This window comes from Scyliorhinus torazame, chromosome 15 (assembly GCF_047496885.1).
Source record: "Scyliorhinus torazame isolate Kashiwa2021f chromosome 15, sScyTor2.1, whole genome shotgun sequence".
Taxonomy (NCBI): Eukaryota; Metazoa; Chordata; class Chondrichthyes; order Carcharhiniformes; family Scyliorhinidae; genus Scyliorhinus; species Scyliorhinus torazame.
This window is the reverse complement of record NC_092721.1, coordinates 80,244,155-80,262,912: the sequence shown is the minus strand read 5'-3', so window position 1 is coordinate 80,262,912 and position 18,758 is coordinate 80,244,155. Positions and strand designations below refer to the sequence as shown.

The 18,758-nt window shown below is 46.6% G+C and overlaps 1 protein-coding gene across 5 annotated transcripts in view; it reads right to left on the bottom strand.

The window, feature by feature from the left end:
- The window catches only part of tpp2 (tripeptidyl peptidase 2), a 248,320-nt gene that overhangs the window by 194,903 nt on the left and 34,659 nt on the right, over positions 1 to 18,758 (bottom strand). For all 5 annotated transcript variants that reach the window (XR_011935147.1, XR_011935148.1, XM_072476327.1 and 2 more), the window contains exons 3-4: positions 3,327 to 3,422; positions 2,846 to 2,950 (exon numbers count right to left, since the gene is read on the bottom strand). Coding sequence is in view for 3 of the 5 variants with exons in the window: in XM_072476327.1 (XP_072332428.1) it covers positions 2,846 to 2,950; positions 3,327 to 3,422 (201 nt within the window). In the remaining 2 variants the exon portion in view is untranslated. The remainder of the gene's footprint in view (positions 1 to 2,845; positions 2,951 to 3,326; positions 3,423 to 18,758) is intronic.

Genomic DNA, 18,758 nt, shown 5'->3' with positions numbered 1-18,758 from the left:
CTTTGGGGTTGAGGATAAATGTGAGATGTGCGGGAAGCCCTGCAGATCATGTCCATATGTTCTGGGCATGCCCGGCTCTTAAGGGATTCTGGCAGGGATTCGCGACTGCAATGTCCAAGATCTTAGGATCGCGGGTGGTGCCGAGTCCAGAGATAGCGATCTTTGGTGTGTCAGACGATCCGGGAGTTCAGGAAGCGAAAGAGGCCGAGGTCTTTGGCCTTTGCCTCCCTGGTAGCCTGGAGACGGATCCTTTTAATGTGGAGGGACTCGAAGGCCACCCCCCCCCCCACCCACACCCCCGGAGTGTAGAGACCTGGGTTAGTGACATGGTGGGGTTTCTCAGTCTCGAGAAAATAAAGTTTGCCTTGAGAGGGTCCATGGTGGGGTTCTCTCGGAGGTGGCAGTCGTTCCTCGACTTTCTAGGAGAGCAGTAAAGGTCAGCAGCAGCAGCATCCCGGGGTGGGTGGGTGGGTGGGGGTTGTAATTGTTACGTTATATTGTTCCTTTCTTTGTACACACTGTTAACTTTTTTTCTCTCTGTGTTCTGTTGATTGTTGCTTACGGTTATGCAAAAATTATGTTTTTTGACAAAAATTTGAATCAAAATAATTTTTTCAAAAAGATCATGGCAGCTCTGAACTTCTTCGCCAGCGGCTCATTACAGGGCTCATCCGACAATTTCTATGGGATCTCTCAATCGTCAGTCCACAAGTGCTTCCAAGTGGTCAGGGATGCTCTGTATGCCCAGCCCTCCAACTTCATCCACTTTGACCTTGACCACCAGGTGCCTGGGCTGCAGGATTCACAGCCAACATCGGGCTGCCACAGGTCCAGTGGGTCAGTGGGAGGACACAGGTAGTCTTGTGAGGAACTTGGCATCAGGAATTGCCCTTCATCAATCGTGAGGGGTTCCACTGAATGTCCAATGTTACATCATTTTGGGCTTGTGCAAGGTCAATTCCAGCCCCACAGACCCCAGACCCCCAACATAAATGAATTAACCAATAATTTGTATGTTTTCCTGAGCTCATTGAAGCTAGACTGCTCGAATGACTTGCATGCACCGGATATGTAAGTAAAATGTTTTTACAAACTGTTTATTTATAATAAGAGAAGAGATAAACATGTAATGGAAATAATAGAACAATGGTCTACTAATCTGACTATACCCCAAACCCCGTCCCACCCTCTACCCAGACTCATGAGACTGGCGCACGGTGGAGGGGGTAGGAAAGGTTGAAAATAACAGGGATTAAACTGGACGAGGGATGAGACTCTTCGCTGCTTAATGGTCTTTCTAGGTGGTGATCTTCTCAGAATGCGAGGTTTTGAAAACCATCCATTGGTTAGAATCTTGTGAAATTTGCCTTCAATTAGACCGGAGGGCTGCAGGATTTCCTCTGGAGAGTAATCTTCACTTGTACAGGTCTCCACCAGATTGACTCTCAGTCTCACTGTTAGTATTAGAATTAGTATTAGAATTCTCTACCTGAGAGTTTACAGCAGATTCACTGTCACTCTGCCTTTCACTCTCCCTGTCTGATCTTTGTACAGGGTTTCTAGCTGTGGTATAGAGAGAGAGAAAAGGGCCTGGACTTCAGGACCCGGAGATATCAGCCTGGGCATTTCCCTGCCTTTCTCACAGAGGTTTAACCTGCACAGGCCTAACTGGAAAAAACTGCTTTCAGCATTAAATCGGGAGTTAAACCTTCACGTGCCTAATAGAGTGTCCAAACCTGTTCACTCCAGTTGAGATATCAAAGAAGATGTTCCAGACTTTTTGAGAGAGATGTTTAACAGGCTTCTGTCCAGCTCTTAGAATGGATGAGGTTGTTCATCTTCTGCCAGCATTGGACCTCCAACACTCGGGTAGATGGTGGACCGCCTCACCTCCACCGCTCCGAAAAGCCTGTTTAGTTTACCCTCTGAAAATCCTTGGGCGGCTCTCCTTGCAGCCATTTTCCTAGCTTGCCTGGGTGTGAGTGCTGTGGAACTGTTTAAACACAGCTCTGTCTCAATTACAGTATTCAGCTGAGCCCCAGGTCGGGCGAATCAGATGCCCGGCGAGTCAGACGCGGTGAGTTTCACGTGGGGGTGCAATAGTTGCTCTAAGTGGCATAGGACTGCCTCGGAATCACGCTGTTAATCGCACCGGGTTTTACGCATGCATATTGGAAAAATTACGCCCAGAGTCTTTAGTTGAGGTAAACGAGCCGTAGCTTTAGAAAATATACAGCACACCTGTCTACAATGTCATCATGACAGTTTGATGGGCCTGCTCAACATTCAGTTTCCCGAGAACCTTACAAGCTAGGCTAGAAATTGCAACAAATTCAGAGTTAAACATAAATTATACACCTAATTAGACAGCAAGACCAAAGTTCCGTTGGTGAACTATACTTTTTATATGTTTTTAATAAGATTCCATTAAGTGCATTCATTGGATGCTTCACTCCAAATGTTATTGGCTTCTCATTGTGTAAATCCATGGAATTTTGAACTATAAATATTTAGAAATCCAATTAAAATATTCAATTATAATGATCTTTGAGAATTTCTGAGCAAGTTGCTCTTAATAATTCAACTCTGATCTACTGCAATAAAGTAACTCAATATAGGCAGTAGAAATGTGCACTTTCAGTTACTTTCCCATGGGGAAAATAGTTAATAACAGAATGGAAGATATTGCAATTATGTCATTAATAGAGGAGACAGTGTTGTAAATTCGAATATACATTTCATGATTAATTACCAGTTTCACCCTAGTAGCAATGAGTGTTCTGATTTAATAGATACTTATCTGTGCCCACGCTGCATTAGAAATTTGCTCATTCAAAATACTAACTTGTGACAAAATTGTATGAGTGCTGTCAAACTCATCTAGATTTCTGCAAGCTTCTGCCAAAGAAGCGCGATGAAACGGATCCCAGAGCTTTTCCCGCTTTTCTTTCTGTGAAGCAAAGTCACAATACATTTTTATAAAATATTGAAACAATGAAACAGTAAAGCCAGACGGCTTATTATTTTTTTAGTCATTCCATCCCCAATTGCCATTCAACTGAGCAGCTTGTCAAACCATTTAAGGCACAATCAAAACAATGGTTTCATGGTCACCTTTCAATTCCATGATTTTTATTAAATTCAAATTATGCCCTGGTGGGATTTGAACCCCAGTCCCCAGAACATTGCCCTGGGTTGCTGGATTACTAGTCCAGTGACAATACCACTACACCACCGACTCCCCAACATTAAACAGTGACTCTATGAATTGAAATCAGTTAAAGTATTTTATTATTTTTTTTAAACAAAATACAGCACAGCCTTACCTGAATCCTTTCTTTCAGCACTTTGGGATAAAGTTCATGCATATTTTTGAGACCCACATGATATTTTCCAGCTGGATTTACCCAATTTTCAGGAATCTTTAAAAGCAAAACAGAGTTAAATATTTATAGAATATGAAGCATAAACTTGCAGTTTAATATATCGCTCACTAAGATTGTCAGTTACTTATCGAGCTGAATTTTGCAGTCAGTGGTGAAGCAACATTTGCTGCTGACCTCATGGTCCAGAACGTTCCAGAAATCTCTGACACAGATTTTCCCCTTCCCAAGAGAAGCTGAAATCTGGCAACAAGTCAGCAGTGATGTCAGCAAAAGGGGTAAGTGCACTCATGTACTGACATTAATTCAGGAGTTAAAAGCACCGATCAAAAATCGTTTCTGATAATTGAACTTCAACTTCATCTTCAGTCTTTGATTTCTCCTCTTGTCTTAACCTGTGACTTTGTGACCTTGTTACTACACAATCCGGAAAAATCCCAGAATATTCGTCCTTCAACACTTCAGTTGTCTGATTTTCCACTGGCTTATCAACCACAGTAGGCATCACTCCCACCTGCGACCCAGCTATATCATTACCCAAGATAAACTGTATTCTGGAGATAGTTTCTCTATTACTCCTACTACCACTTCACCACTCTTCACTGGACATTCCAACCTTACCTTATATAATGAAATACTATTCCTCACCCTGAATTCCACATATTACCACCTTTTCTGGCAACATTCTTCCCAAACTACATAACTCCTCATCTCTTACCATTAAAGAGTGACTCGCTCCCGTATCTCTTAAATTTGTGTCTTCTTTACCTGCTCCTCCTGATACACGAGTAAACTTTACTTACACAAGTAAATTCTTTAAAGAGATCTGGCACCTTCTTATCAATCACATCTTGATCAGGCTGTACAATCTTTTGCACCTCCTTCGCTTCACTTGGGATTTCCTTTGCCACTTTAACAAACCCCACTGTCTTATCCTGTTTTACCACATCAGCCTTCCCAGTGCTTTTCTTCAACTACCAACACTGTGACTTTACATGGCCCAGTTTATTACAGTGAAAACATTTGAAATTTTTCATTTCTTTTCCACCCTCCTGGATTTCTTTTTTAATCTGAGGTACTCTCTCCTTATTATCTCCCATCAGATCACCTTTACCTTTACCACTTGAGTATCTCATGTCCCCGGTTTCTATCCCTCACAGGCTGAAACTGATGTCGGAAACCAAACTTTGATTGATGAATTAATTCATAATTATCTGCCATTTCTGCTGCTAACCTCGCAGTTTTAACTCTCTGCTCTTCCACATGAGTTCTCACTCCATCAGGAATTGAATTTTTAAACTCCTCCAAAAGTATAATTTCTCTGAGAGCTTCATGTTTGGTCTATTTTCAAAGCCCTTATCCACCTCTCAAAATTATTCTGTTTGATCCTTTCAAACTCATGTATGTTTGACCAAATTCTTTCCTTAAATTTCTAAACCTTTGTCTGTAGGCTTCAGGCACTAGTTTGCACCCAAGATGGATTTTTTCACCTCTTCATACGTCCCAGATACCTCCTCCGGTAGTGATGCAAACAGTTCACTAGCCCTATATATCAGCTTTGTTTGAATCAGTAATACCCACATGTCCTGTGGCCATTTCATTTGTTTAGCTATCTTCTCAAATGAAATGAAAAAGGCTTCTACCTCCTTCTGATCAAACCTTGTTAATGCTTGGACACATTTAAATAGATTCCCACCAAACCTTTGACTTTGACGCTCTTTCTCACTGTCCTCATCACTATCATCCAACTGTACGTTTCCCTTGACGCCTGCCAATTTTAACTGACTGCCATGTTTCATGGCCATTTTCTGAAGTTCAAACTCTCTCTCTTTATCTTTTTCCCTGATCTGTATCTCCCTTTCGCTTTCTTTTTACACTCTATCTCTTTCGTTTTCAAGCTGCTTTAATTCTTTCTCATGTTCCATTTGTTTAATTTGCAACTGAATTTTTGCCATTTCCAATGAGTCAAACTGTATCTCAGGCAACTTTAAATGCTTAGCCACTGCCATAATTACCTCATCTTTTTGCATTTTGTCATGTAATGTTAACTGCAATGTTTTTGCCAAATCTAAGTCTATTTTAGTCTCTGTCCGTAAGGTACTGCGTGTGACCGTCTCCACCCCTAAAAACGTCAGAGCCTCTGAAAGAGCCATTGTGCACAACACACTCCCTACTTAAACTAAAATACCACACCTGTAAAGCAACCACAATATGTTCACCCCTCACTGTCTTTAAGTTCACTAAGCCAATCCAATAGTTCGACTTTTATCCCGGATGAGCCCCCAATTTGTTATGGGCCAGTGTGTAGAGAACCCCAAAGTGTATCATGGAATTCACCTGACCCACAACTTTTAATAGATTGTGGTATGGGGAGCACACGGCCCACTCTACAGGTGTGGTGCAGCAGAAATGGAAAACTAATCTTTAAAGCAAAACAATGTTTATTCTATGAACTCAAGTTAACCTTTTTAAAACATAGTGAACATCTTAGCAACCATTAATTCAAATACAACCCCCAAAGACTACAACACTAAGTAATCCTTTAAGCTTTCCTTTTAACATCCAGAAGACAGAAGAAACACCTTTTGACAGAAGCACATCAGGTTTACATTCACTCCTGAAAACATTTATAATTCTGAATTCACCAAATGATCAAGAGATAGTCTTTTCATGGCAGAGGGATCACCAGTACACCTGCTCTGTCTGGCTTCAGCTCCAACACTGAAAACGAAACTAAAACACTCCCTCAGCAAACAGCCTAAAACAAAAGTAAAAAGCTGACAGACAGCCCAGCTCCACCCACTCTCTGACATCACTGCAGTAGTAAACATCCATTTCTTAAAGGTACTCTCGCTACAGATATTTATATACACACCCAATTGTAAACACCCATTTCTTAAAGGTACTCTCACATGACAACCTGCAAAAATGTATTAATTTTGCTTCCAATTTCCACCCCTCTATTACCTTCACATGATCCATCTCTGACACTTCACTTCCCTTCCTTGACCTTTCTGTTTAAATTTCTGTGGATAGATTTCCACTAATAACCATTACAAACCCACTGACTCTCACGCCATCTTGACTACAGCTCTTCACAACGCGCACACTGTATGGATTCCATCCCATTTTCCCAGTTCCTCTGTCACATCTGTCCCGATTATGCCACTCTCCAAAATGGTGCTGCTGACATGTCTTCTTTCTTCCTTAATCGTTGTTTCCCACCCACTACGGCCGACAGGGCTCTCAACCGTGTCCAACCCATCTCCCGCACCTCTGCTCTCACCCCTTCCCCTCCTTCCCAGAATAGGGTCTCCCTGGTCCTCACATTTCACCCACCAGCCTCCACATTCAAAGAATCATCATCCGCCAGTTCTGCCAACTCCTGCGTGATGCCACCACCAAACACATCTTCCCCTCACTCTCAGTCAGCAATTCGCAGGGACTGTTCCCTCTGGGATACCCAGTCGACTCCTCCATCACCTAAAAAACCTTATCCTCTTCCCACGGCACCTTCCCAAGTAATCACAGAAGGTGTAACACCTGCCCTTTTACCTCCTCCCTGCTCACCAATCCAGGGCCTAAATACTTTTTTCAAGTGAGGCAGTGCTTCACATGCACCTCCTTCAATCTGATCTATTGCATTTGCTGCTCCCAATGCGGTCTGCTCTATATTGGAGAGACTAAACGCAGACTGGGTGACTGCTTTGCAGAACACCTTTGGTCCATCCACAAGCGGGGCTCAGACCTTCCTGTCGCTTGCCATTTCAACTCACCGTCTTGCTCTCAAGTCTACGTGTTCATACTTGGCCTGCTATAATGTTCCATTAGTGAAGCCCAGTGTAAAATAGAGGAACAGCACCTCATCTTCTGATTAGGCCCATTGCAGCCTTCCGGACTTAATATTGAGTTCAACAACTTCAGACTGTGAACTCCCTCCTCCACCTTCACCCCATTTTTATTTCTGTCAATATATTTTCATTTCTTCCACTGAGCCGCTTTTCCCTCACCGTGACCCTCCCACCCCACCCCATTTGGGGCCAAAAGATATAGAAGCAGAATTAGGCCACTCGGCCCATCGACTCTGCTCTGCCATTCAATCATGGCTGATATTTTCCTCATCCCCATTCTCCTGTCTTCTCCCCATAACCCCTGATCCCATTATTAATCAAGAACCTATCTATCTCAGAGGCTGGTTTAGCACAGGGCTAAATAGCTGGCTTTTAAAGCAGGCCAGTAGCACAGATTCAATTCCCGTACCAAACAGGCGCCGGAATGTGGTGACTAGGGGCTTTTCACAGTAACTTCATTTGAAGCATACTTGTGACAATAAGCGATTTTCATTTCATTTCATCTCTATCTTTTTTTTAAATTTTCATTAAAGTTTTCACAAAATATCAACAACAAAATGTAAAAGGAACCCAATAGAATGAAATACAAAACAAAACAATACCCAGTGCCCCCTCCCCCTATACATAAATAATAAATTAACACCCGCCAAAACACATAGCAAATATATACACCCCCTCAGATCCCCCAGTATAGACAAACAAAAGTAAAATAGAACCCACCCCTCCCCTTCCCCCCTGGGTTGCTGCTGCTGACCATTGTCTACCGTTCTGCCAGGAAGTCCAAGAACGGCTGCCACCGCCTGAAGAACCCTTGTACCGATACCCTTAAGGCAAATTTCACCCTCTCCAATTTAATAAATCCTGCCATATTATTGATCCAGGATTCCACGCTTGGGGGCCTTGCATCCTTCCACTTGAAGAAGAATCCTTCGCCAGGCTACCAGGGACGCAAAGGCCAGAATACCGGCCTCTTTTGCCTCCTGCACTCCCGGCTCCTCTGCAACCCCAAATATTGCGAGCCCCCAGCCCGGTTTGACCCTGGATCCTACCCTCCTCGACACCGTCCTCGCGTCGCCCTTCCAAAATTCCCCCAGCGTGGGCATGCCCAGAACATACGGGTGTGGTTTGCTGGGCTCCCTGAGCACCTAACACACCTGTCCTCACCCCAAAGAAACTGGCTCATCCTGATCCCGGTCATATGTGCCCTGTGCAGCACCTTAAACTGCATGAGGCTGAGCCTCGTGCACGAAGAGGAAGAGTTCACTCTCCCTAGGGCATCTGCCCACATCCCCTCCTCGATCTCCTCCTCCCACTTATCTTTCAGCACCTCCACCGAGGCCTCCTCCTCCTCCTGCATCACCTGGTATGTTGCCGAGATCTTCCCCTCTCCAACCCACGCCCCCGAGAGCGCCCTGTCCTGTACCGTGCATGGCGGCAGCAGCAGGAATTCCACCACTTGCCGCCTGGCAAACGCCCTTACCTGTAGACACCTAAAGGCGTTTCCCAGAGGGAGCCTGTACTTCTCCTCCAGCTCATCCAGGCTCGCGAGCTTCCCATCCACAAACAGGTTCCCCCAACCTTCTTATTCCTGCTCTGTGCCACCCCAAAAACCCTCCATCTATTCTGCCTGGGATAAACCGGTGGTTCCCCCGTATCGGGGTCCACACCGAGGTCCCCACTTTCCCCCTGTGCCGCCTCCATTGCCCCCAAATCTTGAGGGCAGCTGCCACCACCAGGCTCGTGGTATACCTCATTGGAGGGAGCGGCAGCGGCGCCGTTGCCAGCGCCTCCAGACTCGTACCCTCACAAGACGTCGTCTCCAGCCTCTTCCATGCTGCCCCCTCCCCCTCCATCACCCACTTGCGCACCATCGCCGCATTGGCGGCCCAGTAGTATCCACCCTTGAGCCATAAGAGTTCAACAAGGAAAACTGCTGACCTCAGACAAAACTGCACAAGGTGCACACCAACTTTCAACAAACATGAACCGATTGCCGCTGACTTTATCTTGAAGGTAGGACTTGATTTTTTTGTTAACTTTTACGTCAATGAGTATTTATGGCATGCACATGTATTACTCCTCACTGTCCCACCAAAGGCTAGCCTGAGGATTGACACGCAACAAACACACCGACTTTCATCTCCGCATCTCAACTTCGCTGTCAGGAAATCAAAATTTCAGAACATGCCTAATACAGACACCGCTGATGCCACGCTTCCCGCTCTTGTGGGCTCCATAAAATTCACCCCTATTTTCCCATCTCACAGACGTAAGTAAATCACATTGAGCTTTTCTAACTGACAACAAAATGATTTGTTTGCTTTAAAGTGCAACTGATGTATCTTTGAAAATTGAACTAACATGAAGTATCTGTTTGGTGCTCTGGCTCGTGACAGACCTTTTGGACCTTTTCCAGGCTTTTATTTGAAAAACAGGATTGGATGGGACAGTGAGGAGGAATCCCACACCAGTATATGGAGACGATGACCAGAAGTGGTCATACAAGGAGAAAAAATAGAGTAGAGAAGAAACGTGTAAAGTCCACAGCACAGAAAAACATGGCGGAGGTGCAGGGTACTGGCTCAGCGGCCCAGTGGTCAATGGAGCAGCTGGTGAAATTTATTCAGGAGGGTCTGGCCAAGCAAAAGGAGGAAGGTCTAGACCCGATCAAGGCATCGATTGACCGGGTGAAGCAGGGGCTGGAAGCCCTAGGTCGGGCGATCCAGAAGGTTGAGGAGAAGGTGGTCGAGCATGAGGGGCATCTAACTGCGCTGGAGCTACAGGTGGGGCTGATGAGGGATCAGCAGAGAAGCTGCAGGAGAAGGTAGAGGACCTGGAGAACAGATCCTGCCGCCAGAACTGGAGGATCGTCGGCCTCCCTGAGGGCTGCGAGGGAATGGACGCAAGGGCCTATGTGGCGAATATGCTCGAGAAGTTAATGGGTGATGTGGCGTTTGCTCGACCCTTTGAAGTGGATAGAGCGCACAAAACGCTTGCGAGGAGACTGCGTGTGAACGAGCCGCCGAGGGCGATGGTGGTGCGAATGCACCGGTTCCTGGATAAGGAACAGATTTAGCGGTGGGCCAAGCAGACACGGAGCTGCAAGTGGAAGAACAACACGTTGTGAATCTACCAGGACTGGGTGCGGATCTGGCCAAAAGAAGAGCGGGATTCAACCGAGTAAAATTGGCCCTTTTCAAGAAGAATGTGAAGTTTGGGCTGCTATATCCAGCACGTTTATGGGTCACTTTTGAAGATCAGGACCTCTATTTTGAGTTGCCGGACAAGGCGATGGACTTTATTAAAAGTAAAGGGCTGGCAGGTAACTGAGGACACTGAACTCTTGGGACGGGTTAAAGTTATTCTCGCTTTTGAACTGTAGGAGAAATGTTTTTTTACATATTGATTCTTGGGCTGTTGCTCAGTTTTGTAAGTTAACCTGGTGCTGGTGGGGGAAGGATGGATGGATCTTCTTTGTCTTTTCTTTGTGTTTGGTTGGAACTGTGCTTTTTGAATATGTATGTCCGAGTGGGGGAGGGCGGGGAACACTAGTGGGTAGGGTGTTTGACGCCATGGGGGGGGGGGGGGGGGGGGGAGAGAGAACTACCAGGCTAGCTGGACGGGCTAGCTCACGGAAGTGCAGTGGGGGGGGGGGTGAGCAGATGATAAGTTTGCTAAAGGGGTTAGAATTGTTGGCTGTCAATAGGGGGGCGGGGACATTGCTCTACTGACAGGGGAGGGATTGTTGCTGGGAGACAAATGGGAGGTCGAGGACGGAGGATGCTGAAGGGCGGGCCTGCGGGGCGTGAGCTGGAGGGGCCTCCCGGTCAGGCTGATCACGTGGAACGTTAGAGGGCTGATCAGGCCGGTTAAGAGGGCTCACATGTTTGCGCATTTGAGGGGATTGAAGGCGGGTGTGGCAATGCTACAGGAAACACACCTGAGGGTAACAGATCAGACCAGATTGAAGAAGGGGTGGGTCGGGCAGGTATTTCACTCGGGGTTGGACTCTAAAGACTAGGTGGGCCGCGATCCCGATTAATAAACTGGTGTCATTTGAGGCAGGGAAAATAGGGGGGGTGAGGCAGGGAAAATAGGGGGGGGGGGGGGAAGAGAAACTTTAATACGGTCATTGATCCAAGGTTGGACGGGTCGAGCTCAAAGACAGGGAGTGTTCCAGCAATGACGAAGGAACTAAAGGGGTTCATGGAGCAGATGGGTGGGGTAGACCCATGAAGGTTTGGTCGGCCAAGAGCGAAGGAGTTTTCTTTCTCTTTTCACATGTACATAAAGTATACTCCCGGATCGATTTCTTTATCCTGAACAGGGCTCTGCTGGCGGGGTGGTTGATACCGAGTATTCGGCGATTGTTGTGTCGGACCATTGGGTGGATCTACAGGTGTGCAAGGAGGGGGGCCAGTGATCGCAATGGAGATTGGACATAGGACTGTTAGCGGACGAGTGGGGGTGCGGGCATGTGAGGGAGTCCATCGAGAACTATCTGGAAATAAACGGCACGGGAAAAGTCTCGGCAGCAATGGTTTGGGAAGTGCTGAAGGCAGTGGTTAGAGGGGAGCTAATATCGATACAGGCCCACAGGAGGAAGGTGGAGAGAGCAGAGATAGGTTGGTTGGGGAAATACTCCAGGTAGATAGGAGATACGAGAAGGCCCCAGAGGCAAAGTTATTGAAGGAGCAGCGGAACCTACAGGTGGAGTTTGGTCTGTTATCTACGGGGGAGGCGGTGGAGCAGCTGAGGGAGGCGAGGGGGGCAATATATGAGTATGGAGAGAAAGCCAGCAGAATGCTTGCACACCAGCTAAGGAAAAGGGAGGCCGGTAGAGTGAGGACAGAGTTGGGAACACGGTCTTGGACCCAGCAGGGGTGAACGGGGCGTTTAAGGAATTTTACAGCCGGCTATATGAGTCGGAACCCCTAGTTGGGGTGGAAGGGATGGGGCAGTTTCTGGGAGGGCTGGAGTTTCCGAGGATGGAGGAAGGGTTGGTGGATGGGCTGGGAGCCCCGAACGGGATTGAAGAAATAGCAGAAGGTCTAGAAGCCATGCAGTCGGCTAAGACCCCGGGACCGGATGTCTTCCCATTGGAATTTTCCAAAACGTTCTGAGATGCTGGGCCCACTGCTGGTGAGGACATTTAGTGAGGCAAGGGAGTGGGGGGTTCTTCCCTCGACAATGTCACAGGCCTCGATCTCACTGATTCTGAAGCGGGTGAAGGACCCTGGGCTATGCGGGTCAGACAGGCCAATCTCCCTATTGAATGTTGATGCCAAACTGTTGGTTAAAATCTTGGCCTCAAGGATAGAAGATTGTGTCCCAGGGGTGATAGGGGACGACCAAGACAGGGTTTGTTAAGGGCAGGCAGCTAACGGTCAACGTTAGAAGGCTCTTAAACGTGATCACGATGCCTCCAGAGGGGAGGGAGGTAGCAGTAATGGTCGCGATGGATGCATAAAAGGCCTTCGATCGGGTGAAATGGAACCATTTGTGGGAGGTGATGGGGCAGTTCGGGTTTGGGCGGGGCTTTATTGATTGGGCACGGTTGTTGTACCAGGCACCGGTGGAGAGTGTCCGAACGAATCGGTTGACGTTGGACTATTTTAAATTGCACCGGGGGACTAGGCAGGGATGCCCCCTCTCCCCACTGCTGTTCGTGTTGGCGAGAGAGCCACTGGCGATGGCGCCAAGAGCTTTAAGGGACTGGAAGGGGTTTGTCCGAGGGGGGGGGTAGAACACAGGGTCTCGCTATATGCCGACGACCTGCTCCTGTATATTTCCGACCCGTTAGGGGGGGGAAACGAGAGAGATTATGAGGATTTTAGGGGAACTTGGCCGGTTTTCGGGATACAAATTGAATATGGGGAAAAGTGAGATGTTTGCAAGGGGGCAGGAGAGGAATTAGGAGAGCTGCCGTTCAGAGTGGTGGGAGGGAGCTTTCGTCATTTAGGAATGCAGGTGGCACGGGACTGGGGGCTGTTGCATAAACTAAATTTGACTCGGCTAGTAGAACAGATGAAGGAGGACTTTCGAAAGTGGGACATGCACCCGCTGTCACTGGCAGGCAGAGTACAGACCGCGAAAATGACGTCCTCCCGAGGTTTCTGTTTGTTTTTCAGTGCTTCCCCATCTTTATCCCAAGAGCCTTTTTTAAACGAGTAAACAAGGGCTTTTTGTGATTTTGGGTTTTGTGTGCGGAGGTGAAGAAAGTGTTGCTGGAGCGTGGCCGAGGGGAGGGTGAGCTGGCGCTGCCGAACTTTAGCAGCTATTACTGGACGGCAAATATGGCCATTATTAGGAATTAGGAAATGGGTAGTGGGGGGGGAAATTATGGGAGCGAGTAGAGGCGGCATCATGCAAGAACACAGGTTTGGGAGCATTGGTAACGGCACCTTTGCCGTTCTCGCCGGCCCGGACTCCACACATCCGGTGGTAGTGGCGGCCCTGAGAGTCTGGGGGCAATGGAAAGCACAAGAGAGTGGAGGGAGCATCCGATTGGCAATAACCATCGGTTTGTACCGGGAAGGCTGGATGGGGGCTTTCGGAGATGGCAGAGAGCAGGGATTGAGAGGATGGGGGATCTATTTATAGACGGGAGCTTCCCCTGTTTGAAGGATTCAAAGGAGAAATTTGAGCTGCCAGCTGGAAATGGATTCAGACATCTGCAGGTACGGGATTTTTTGCAAAGGCAGGTTTCGACCTTTCCGCTCCTACCGCCACGGGGGGATACAGGATGGGGTAGTTTCCAGAACGGGGGTGGGAGAGGGGAAGGTTTCAGATATTTATAAAGAACTCATGGAGTCGGAGGAAACGCAGACAGAGGAGATAAAGTGCAAATAGGAAGATGAGCAAGGGGGGAGAGATAGAGGCAGGTCTTTGGGCGTATGCGTTAAGCAGAGTCAACACGTCCTCATCATATGCCAGCTCAGCCTGATTCAGTTTAAGGTTGTTCACTGGGCACACATGACGGTGGCCCGGATGAGCACGTTTTTTGGGATAGAGGACAGGTGTGCGAGATGTGCGGGAGGGCCAGCAAATCATGTCCATATGTTTTGGGTATGTCCAAAGCTTAGGGGATTTTGGCAGGGTTTTACAGATGTCATGTCCATGGCGTTAAAAACAAGGGCGATGCTGAGTCCAGAGGTGGCGATTTTCGGAGTGTCGGAAGATCCGGGAGTCCAGGGGGTGAGGGAGGCTGATGTCTTGGTCTTTCCTCCTTGGTAACCCGGAGATGGATATTGTGAACGTGGAGGGACTCGAAGCCCACAAATTCAGAAATTTGGCTTAGTGACATGGCTTGGTTTCTCAGACTGGAGAAAATAAAGTTCGCCCTAAGTGGGTCAATGCTAGGGTTCGTCCGGAGGTGGCAGCCATTTGTCGACTTCTTTGGAGAAAACTGTCAGCAGAGGTGGGGTGGAGTTAGATTATTGTTTAGAGGAGGCGGGACTTGTGAGGGACTTGTATTTGTACTGTTTACTGTTAATATAAAATTATAAATGCCTTAATAAAATGTTTTTCAAAAAAATAAATTGACTATTAGCACAAAAACATTCTTGCACCTCTTTCTGGTCCCAGTTTCCTTGCTTCTCCCCTTAATATACTTTCTCAAACTTATGTAACAAAAGTTTTACATTTAAACATGTGATCAAAAGACTACTGTTTCTCACACACACATATCAGCTACTAAAACCACTCAATATAATTCCCACCACAACAACGTTTTTGAAATTTATCCTGTTGTTTAAAAATTATTATGGCAAAGTTTGTAAAAAAAAACCACACCGAATGCAGCAGAAAATGGGCACAATAATAATAATCGCCTATTGTCACAAGTAGGCTTCAATTAAGTTACTGTGAAAAGCCCCCAGTCGCCACATTCCGGCGCATGTTCGGGGAGGCCGGTACGGGAATTGAACCCGCGCTGCTGGCCTTGTTCGGCATTACAAGCCAGCTGTTTAGCCCACTGTCCTAAACCAACCCCTACAAGTGTTCAGACAGAAAAATCCAATGCCAGTTCACAGAGGCACAATTCTGGGAAAAACATCTATTTGGAGAAGCTAATGACTTTGTTAACAGACAAATCAGTAAATAATGTTATTGCAAAATAAGCTTCAGCACCTTTATTTTGGACATAGAAACTTCAGAAGAAAAAAGATTGATTAAAAAAAAAAAATCACAAATTGATCCATATTCATAATTATAGACTCAATCTATATAAATAAATGCTGGGCGGCATGGTGGCACAGTGGTTAGCACCACTGCCTCACGGCACCAAGGACCCGGGTTCGATTCCGGCCCCGGGCCACGATTAGTGTGGTGTTTGCACATTCTCTTCATGGCTGCATGGGTCTCACCCCACAAACACAAAAGATGTGCAGGGTAGGTAGATTGGCCATGCTAAATTGCCCCTTAATTGGAAAAAAAAGAATTGGACACTCTAAATTTATTTTAAAAATAACAGTTGCCATTGACTGTCATACTGTGGCCACCTGCAAGTAAACATGTCAGTTATGATACAGTGGCTAGAAAATTGTTGGTTCAAGCCCTACTCCAAAGGTTTGAGCACATTATTTAGGCTGCAGTGCCTTTTAAATGAGACACAAAACTTTCAGGTGCATGTAAAAGAACACAAGAATTATTTGAAGAGAGACAGGGAAGCTCGCCCTGTATCCTAGCTAATACTTCTCCCACTAAAACAGATTATTTGAACACTTATTCATTTGCAAATCTTACAATGTGCATTTTGGCTGCTAAACTTCTCCACATTAAAACAGTACTAAACAGTCAATCATGGAAAAAAAGAGGTAATCTACAGACAAACCAAAAGTTTAGGACAAATAACGGAAATTACTGTTCTAAGGTCTGAAAAGAATTATATAAATGAATGCTCATTTATACAAAGAGTTTCCTACAAAGAGTTTTCAATCAAACACAGGTCTTGTGTATTGAAATCAATATAACAGATCTGTTTTACATTGTAAGCTATGTGTCCAACTTCACTGGAATTACTTGGGAGTAAATAAATGGAATAATAATACGTTTAGTACAGAATGAATTAACAACAGTATGGTACGTGTGTATAGAAATAATTATATAAAGTGTGTTTGAGGTTTATGACAAAGTAAGGGGATGGGGATGCCAGTTAGCGCCAGCTAGCACGTGGCTCAGAATAAAACTAACAACGCGTGGCTGAGGCAGACTTGGGGCCTCTTTTGCCCTGTCCAGTATTAAAATCACAGCATAAGCATGGCTATGCGATCCTCAAATAATCTAGGATTCTACCTGCACCAGAATAATCAGCTTGAGGATGTCAAATTAAGACTGGAGTGGCTCATAGGTATTTAAACCCTCACAACTGTACATCCACACAGACCAAAAGTTTATTGTTCCGAGTCCAATTGGTGAGCCGAGATTTTTCTTTTCAAATTTCCACTAACTTATTCGCACATCAGCACGGTGGCGCAGTGGTTAGCACTGCTGCCTCACGGAGCCGAGGACCCGTGTTCGATCCTGGCCCCGGGCCTGTGTGGAGTTTCCACATTCTCCCCATGTCTGCACAACTCAAAAAGATGTGCAGGGTAGGTGAATTGGCCACGCTAAATTGCCCCTTAATTGGGAAAAAAAGGATTGGGTATTCTAAATTTTAAAAAAAGAGATTAAAAAATTTATTCGTATATCTTGTACAAACTGCTGCAATCGGGCAGCATTTCAGAACATGAAGTTTTAAAATAATTTTGCATCAAAAATACTCCTTGATATAACTTGGTGCAGTTTTACGAATACAACTGAAAACTAATTTACAACTGAAAACTAATTTATCACAAAAAACAAGCATTCTTAATCAGAGAGCCCAGTCAACAACCTGTGAATTATCCAATTTTAAATAACTCAATGACATTAAAAGATATACAGACCCATTTGCTTGTTAGGTTGGTTTATGGTAGTCAGTTTCCCAGTAAATTCAAAAGACTTGAAACTTTAATACTTGTTTACTAATGTCATTGTGTGGGCGGGGGTCCGTGAATCATGCTCACATACTCTGGGGCTGCGGGAAACTGGAGAGCTTTGGGGAGTTTTGTGAGGGCCACGAAGAATCCAGCACGAATTTCAAGGATACAAAGAAATAACATTTATTTACAATAAATTACTCCTTCCTGCTGGTTCCAAACTGGCCAGCTGTATTTATACAGGGAGTCTGCTAATGATTTCTCCGCCCCCCTCATTGGGAAAGCTCATACTCCCACAGGATTGTGGGATTGTCATTAGTCCCCAGCCAACGGTAAGCAGGCAGGTTATCCCTCCCCCCCAAGTCCAAGGAATCCACCGAAGACCCTGCCGAAAGAGGGAGTCGGACTCGTTTTGCCGCAGGCCGGACACCATTTGCACGAGGCGCTGGATTGGGCGGCGTGTAACGAGACGGAGACCGGCGCTTCCATGATGAATGGTGTAACGGGTGTACATCCACAGCCCGTGGGCCCGAGGATTCCCCCTCTGATGCGTCCTGTGTCTCCATCTCGGAGTCAGAGTCTGCTGCCTCGGTCATCTCGGCGTCTCTATCTCCGCGCGGTGCTGTAACGACCTGCGCAGACTTTGAGTGAGGCACCAGAGGAAGGTCGTGAGGACTACTTTCCATTGTCTCTGGTCTCTGCGGTTGTAGAAATGAGCTCCGGGGGCGGGGAATCTTTGGAAGGGATAGTCTTCTGGACCGAATGTGGTCTACATGTTTGCGCTGGAGACGACCTTGGACTTGCACCTGGTAAGATATAGGGCCCGTTTGGCGAAAGATTATGCCAGGGACCCACTGGGCACCACCAGCAAAATTGCGAACGAACACTGGGTCACCGGGCGCAAACTGCCGAATCGGCCGATGCCGAGAAAAACCCTGTCCCTGCCGTTCTTGTGTGCAGCATACTTTTGCGCCAATGTCCGGGAAAACCATACTAAGGCGGGTGCGAAATCTCCGGCCCATTAGGAGTTCTGCGGGAGCTACCACAGTCACCACATGGTGGGTGGTCCCGTTATCCGTGACCAGCACCTCGGGGAGGCCATGTGTACTAAAAGACAAACGCATCTTCTCAATTGTTGCGCAGGACGTTGTGCCTAGCATCTTATGCACCTCTAGCCATTTAGACTGGGCGTCGATTAATAAAAGGAACATGGATCCTTGAAAAAGTCCGGCGAAGTCCGCATGCAAGCGCACCCAAGGCCGCTTTGGCTGTTCCCAGTGATGTAGGGGCTCGGCCGGCGGAAGCTTCTGATGCTCCTGACAAATGGAGCAGTTTTGGGCCACCTTCTCAATGTCGGCGTCGAGGCCTGGCCACCAAACATAACTCCGGGCCAACATTTTTCATTTTGGTCACACCTGGATGCCCATTGTGCAAGTCTCTTAGTATCAGCTCCTGTCCTTTTTCCGGGACAATCACACGCGTCCCCCACAAGAGGATGCTGTCTTCCACGCTGAATTCTGACAGCTTGGAGGAAAATGCCCGCAACTGGCCTGGGAGCTGTCTAT